The sequence below is a fragment of the Eptatretus burgeri genome, chromosome 1 (genome assembly GCF_056783735.1).
Source record: "Eptatretus burgeri isolate ZD-2024b chromosome 1, Ebu_testis_v1, whole genome shotgun sequence".
Classification (NCBI taxonomy): Eukaryota; Metazoa; Chordata; class Myxini; order Myxiniformes; family Myxinidae; genus Eptatretus; species Eptatretus burgeri.
The window spans coordinates 29,941,179-29,947,178 of record NC_140961.1 but is presented as its reverse complement, the minus strand read 5'-3'; the positions used below and the strand labels follow the sequence as shown (position 1 = coordinate 29,947,178).

General features: G+C 44.3%; 2 protein-coding genes across 6 annotated transcripts in view; one reads left to right on the top strand and one right to left on the bottom strand.

Moving 5' to 3' along the window:
* The window catches only part of LOC147034150 (52 kDa repressor of the inhibitor of the protein kinase-like), a 71,221-nt gene that overhangs the window by 4,082 nt on the left and 61,139 nt on the right, over positions 1-6,000 (bottom strand). The window lies entirely within an intron of this gene.
* The window catches only part of LOC147034151 (CMP-N-acetylneuraminate-beta-galactosamide-alpha-2,3-sialyltransferase 2-like), a 239,245-nt gene that overhangs the window by 188,802 nt on the left and 44,443 nt on the right, over positions 1-6,000 (top strand). The window contains exon 6 of one of the 5 annotated variants that reach the window (XM_085877361.1): positions 5,070-5,889. The exons of the other annotated variants lie outside the window; for them this stretch is intronic. Coding sequence (XP_085733487.1) covers positions 5,070-5,201 — 132 coding nt within the window. The 3' untranslated portion in view covers positions 5,202-5,889. Of the gene's footprint in view, positions 1-5,069; positions 5,890-6,000 lie in introns of those variants that run through there. 5 annotated transcript variants of the gene reach the window in all.

Here is a 6,000-nt window from a genome sequence, read left to right as displayed (position 1 = left end):
AACACGTATTTCAAGAAGAAGGAGGAACACAGGGTGACATACAAGAGTGGAGGAAAGTGCACACAGGTGGATTACATCTTAAGTAGGAGATGCAACCTGAAAGAGATTAGTGACTGTAAGGTTGTGGCAGGGGAGAGTGTAGCTCGACAGCATCGATTGGTGGTCTGTAGGATGACTTTAAAGGTGAGGTTGAGGAAGAGAGTGAGGGCTGAACCAAGGACCAGATGGTGGAAGCTGAAGGAGGAAGACTGTTGCGTGAAATTTAGGGAGGAGGTGAGACAGGCGTTGGATGGTGGTAAAGATGGGTGGGATGATTGGGCAACGACAGCAGAAGTTGTGAGGGAGATAGCTAGGAAGGTACTTGGTGTGACATCTGGACAGAGGAAGGAAGATAAGGAGACTTGGTGGTGGAATGAGGAAGTACAGGAAAGTATAAGGAAGAAGGGATTGGCGAAAAAGAAGTGGGATAGTCAGAGAGATGAAGAAAGTCGGCAGGAGTACAAGGAGTGGCGTCGAAAAGCCAAAAGAGAGGTGGCTAAGGCCAAGGAAAAGGCATATGACGAGCTGTATGAGAAGTTGGATACAAAAGAAGGGGAAAAGGATTTATACCGATTGGCAAGACAGAGGGACCGAGCTGGGAAGGATGTGCTGCAGGTTAGGGTGATAAAGGACGCAAATGGGAATGTGCTGACGAGCGAGGAGAGTGTGTTGAGAAGGTGGATGGAGTACTTTGAGGAGCTGATGAATGAAGAAAATGAGAGAGAGAGAAGGTTGGAAGAGGTGGAGATAGTGAATCTGGAAGTGGGGTGGATCAGTAAGGATGAAGTGAGGACTGCTATGAAGAAGATGAAAAGTGGAAAGGCGGTTGGCCCAGATGGTATACCAGTGGAGGCATGGAAGTGCTTAGGAGAGATGGCAGTGGGGTTGTTAACCAGATTGTTTAATAAAGTCTTGGAAAGTGAGAGGATGCCGGAGGAGTGGAGATTAAGTGTGCTGGTTCCGATTTTCAAGAATAAGGGTGATGTGCAGAGCTGTGGAAATTACAGAGGGATAAAGTTGTTAAGCCACACCATGAAGTTGTGGGAAAGAGTAGTGGAAGCTCGGTTGAGAGGAGAGGTGATGATCTGTGAGCAGCAATATGGGTTTATGCCAGGAAAGAGCACCACTGATGCGATGTTTGCTTTGAGAATGTTGATGGAGAAGTATAGGGAAGGCCAGAAAGAGTTACATTGTGTGTTTGTGGATTTAGAGAAAGCTTATGATAGGGTGCCAAGAGAGGAGTTGTGGTATTGTATGAGGAAGTCGGGAGTGGTGGAGAAGTATGTGAGGATCGTGCAGGATATGTATGAGGACAGTGTGACAGCGGTGAGGTGTGCGGTAGGAATGACGGACCGGTTAAAGGTTAAAGTGGGATTGCACCAAGGATCGACTCTGAGCCCTTTCCTGTTTGCAATGGTGATGGACAGGTTGACGGACGAGATCAGACTGGAGTCTCCATGGACCATGATGTTCGCGGATGACATCATGATCTGTAGGGAGAGTAGGGAGCAGGCTGAATCGAGCCTTGAGAGGTGGAGGTACGCACTGGAGAGAAGGGGAATGTTAGTCAGTAGGAGTAAGACGGAGTACATGTGCGTAAATGAGAGGGAGGGTGGTGGTATGGTGCAGTTGCAAGGAGTTGAGGTGGGGAAGGTGGATTGGTTTAAATACTTGGGATCAACTGTCCAAAGTAACGGAGAGTGTGGGAGAGAAGTGAAAAAGAGAGTGCAGGCAGGATGGAGTGGGTGGAGAAGAGTTGCAGGAGTGATTTGTGACAGAAGGGTAGCTGCAAGAGTGAAGGGGAAAGTATACAAGACGGTAGTGAGACCAGCTATGTTGTATGGTTTGGAGGCGGTGGCGCTAACAAAAAGACAGGAAGCAGAGCTGGAGGTGGCAGAGTTAAAGATGCTGCGATTCTCGTTGGGAGTGACGAGGATGGATAGGATAAGAAATGAGTGTATTAGAGGGACAGCGCAGGTAGGACGGTTTGGAAACAAAGTGAGAGAGGCGAGATTGAGATGGTTTGGACATGTGCACAGGAGGGAAACGGAGTATATCGGGAGAAGGATGTTGAAGATGGAGCCGCCAGGCAGGAGGAGAAGAGGAAGGCCCAAGAAGAGGTTCATGGATGCGGTGAGGGCGGACATGCGGGTGGTTGGAGTGTCAATGGAAGATGTGGAGGATAGAGCGAAATGGAGACAGTTGGTCCGCTGTGGCGACCCCTAACGGGAGCAAGCCGAAAGAGGAAGAAGATATATATATATATATATATATATATATATATATATATATATATATATATATATATATATATATATATATATATATATATATATATATATATATTGTTACGGTGGTGGAAATTTACAAAATATCATTCAGGTTCCCCAGAGATGTTATTTCGATAAGTACATGTTTTAGGTTAGAATCCCCACCGATGTGTAAAGGGAATTGTTCGTGTGCCGGGCTGTGAATCTTTGAGGTAGCGTTATTCTTATCCATCTTTTATTTTAAACAAACATCTCCTCACCATCTACTCTACAACCACCATCTTCTCCTCACCATCTTCTCCACAAGCATCTTAACGACGCCAGCATCTCCACAACACCGCCATCTTCTCACCAACAAACAGCATCTCATCGCTACACAATCCAGCCATATCCTCGTTGGAGTGGCAGAGTGATTTCAACCACGTCCGCGTGAAGCTTGTAATTTCTACCATGTCCGCGTGCAAGCATGACTTGCAAAACGGATCAGAGAGGCCTTACCCTCTGAAAAAGCTGGCCAATCGAAAGGGAGAGGGGCGGAGCCAGCCAGGGGTGAAGGGTCGAAGGTAAAAGAGCGAGCACCCCCGGACCCAATAACGAGCCATGCTGGAACGCCGATAAGTTGGTTGGGCTGGGCCGTTGGAGAGAGTCTGGAGTCTGGAACTGGTGAATAATCTGGTCCGACGGGGACCTGGCGAAATAAAACAGCTCGGCATTCGAATACTGAACGAGCCGCTTAAGCAGCTCGTTCTCGTGCAGGCCCCATCGAGGTATAAACTCCCGGTATCGCTGCCCGCGCAAATAATTAGGTACATCGACAATTCGGTGATCGACCCTGTAGCGTGTAGACAGATGGATTGGCTGGTTTATGGTATACTATTAAAAAAACATCCGTAGCTGGATTTCGGCGTTTGTCCGGAAGCTACGACTAGATTGTTGCGTTCGGTGGACGCGCGGCCTGGATTGGGCTGAAAAGGTCGTGTGCACGCCGAACCGGTGGAAATCTGCAACTAATATATATATATATATATATATATATATATATATATATATATATATATATATATATATATATATATATACATACATACCATCAAGCCAGCCATGTTAACCTCACATTAATCACCTCTTGTATTAATACATTCCTGTTTATAATTTATGAAGTTGGTCAATGGATAAACATCAGAGGTCATTAAAACATAATTAGGAGCAGATGAATTAAAGAACATTTGGGGGGATTAACTCAGGAATAATTTAACTAAATTAGCACCATGTGATCAATCCATTGACAGGGGATTAAGATTAGCTTGTGGGCAGGACTGATGATGCTTGCGGTCTCGATGTGGACCCTGGTTGGCCTTTTGAGGACCAATAGCCGAGAGAAATGCACACTCGCTGATGAGCTGTCTTGGCTGGGTTCAAATCCGAACCATACCTATTAACTGGCATCCCAGTGTTTCACAGGCAGGGTGATTCATCAATGTGTACATCATCTCTCCGGATTGATGTTGAACTGGGTATCCCATCTGCTAGCATTAGTTGGTCTTTCATGAAGAGTTAACAAGCTATCACCAGCACCATCACAAAACTACGAATTCCTGCCCTAACTACGACTGGGAAGGCAATTTCAAACTACCAAGGATAACCCCTGCCAAGAAAAGAAACTGCTTTGGCATCGCTGACAATTCTGTAACAAAATAGGGGACTGTACATCAGAATTAGTGTGGGTTGGTGTGTGTGTGTGTGTGTGTGTGTGTGTGTGTGTGTGTGTGTGTGTGTGTGTGTGTGTGTGTGTGTGTGTGTGTGTGTGTGTGTGTGTGTGTGTGTGTACATTGCCTTCAGAAAGTGTACACCTCCTTTCAAAATTGTCACCTTTTGTTGCCTTATAGCCTGGAATTAAATTGCATTAAATCAGACTTTTTCCATCTTTATTTAAATATCGTAATCTACAACTTCCAAGTGAAAAACAAATTCTACAAATTTCAGAAAATTAATTAAAAATACAAAATGAGAATATCTTGGTTGAATAAGTGTCCACCTCCCCTCCCCCCCCCCCCCCCGAGTTAATACGAGGTGTAAGCACCTTTGGTAGCAATTCCAGCTGTGATTCTATTGGGATCGGTCTCTACCAGCTTTGCACACCGTGATTGGGCAAAATTTTCCAATTTTTGAGTACAAACCTGTTCAAGCTCGGCCATGTTGCATGGGGAGTGTTGATGGACAGTAATCTTCAAGTCATGAATCAGATTTTTCGATTGGATTTAGGCCAGGGCTCTGACTAGGCCACTCAAGGGCAAGGGCATTTATCGTTTTGTTTCTTAACCACTCCAGTGTAGCTTTGGCTGTGTGCTTCAGGTCATTATCATGCTGAAAGGTTAACTTCCATCCCAATTCTGACTTTCTTGCAGAGGGAAGCAGGTTTTCCTCTAGGATTTTTATGTATTTTGCTCCATCCATTTTCCCTTCTATCCTGACAAGTGTCCCAGTCACTGCTAATGAGAAACATCCCCATAACATGATGCTGCCACCACCATGATTCACAGTATGGATGGTGTTCTTTAGGTGGTGTGCTGTGTTGGGTTTGTGCCAAACGTAATGTTTTTCATTTATGCCAAAAAGTTCCACCTTCGTTTGGTCAGACCACAAAACTTTTTTCCACATGGCTTCAGAATCTCCGGAGTGATTTATTGCATACCTCAAATGGGACTCAAGGTCGGCTTTTTAAAGTAATGACTACTACCTTCTTGCCGTCCTACCATACAGGCCAGACTTGTGGAGTGCTTGGGATATTGTTGTCACGTGCACACAGTTACAGTCTTTGCCATAAAGGCCTGGAGCTTTTTCAAAGTTGTCAATGGCCTCCTGGTGGCCTCTCTGATCAGTCTCCTTGCTTGATCATCCACTTTGGAGGAACAGCCTGATCGAAACAGGGTCTTGGTGGTACCATATGCCTACCACTTCTTAATGATTGTCTCGACTGTGCTCCAAGGGATATTCAAGGCCTTTGAAATATTTTTATACCTGTCCCCTGATCTCTACCTTTCCACAAATTTATCCTGGAGGTCTTTTGAAAGTTCCTTAGTGCTCATGGTTGTGTCTTTGCTGTGAAATGCACTACCAGGCAGAGGAAACCGACAGGTGGAGCTGATTTTATTCTGAAATAATCACAATCACTATATAGTCAAGGCGAGGGGTGAAAAAAATTGTTCAGATTGTGATAAAAGCATGAAACTTTGCACAAATGTTTAACACAACATTCTAAACGTTTTCAGGGGTGGAGCCAATGTGAACTGTATATAGCATAGCAACGGTCGCTAGGCAACATATTTTCCTTAGCAACCAGCACATAGGATGACTGTGGACCAATTTTATTGAATGATTATGATGTATTTTAATATCAACAACTTCAATTTTCATATAAACATCAATTTGGAGCAATTGTCAACAACACAAGGCTAATTTCAGTTGCTAGGCAACATATTTTCCTTCGCAACCAGCACAAAATATGAATGCAGACCAATTTTACTTATCAATTACAACCTTATTTAATATCTATAACTTTACCCGTCATATTTACATCACTCTAGAGCAATTGTCAACTGCAAAAGGCTTAAAACGGTTGCTAGGCAACATATTTTCCTTAGCAACCAGTATATAGGATGTCTGCATACTAATTTTTCAAAACAATCATAAT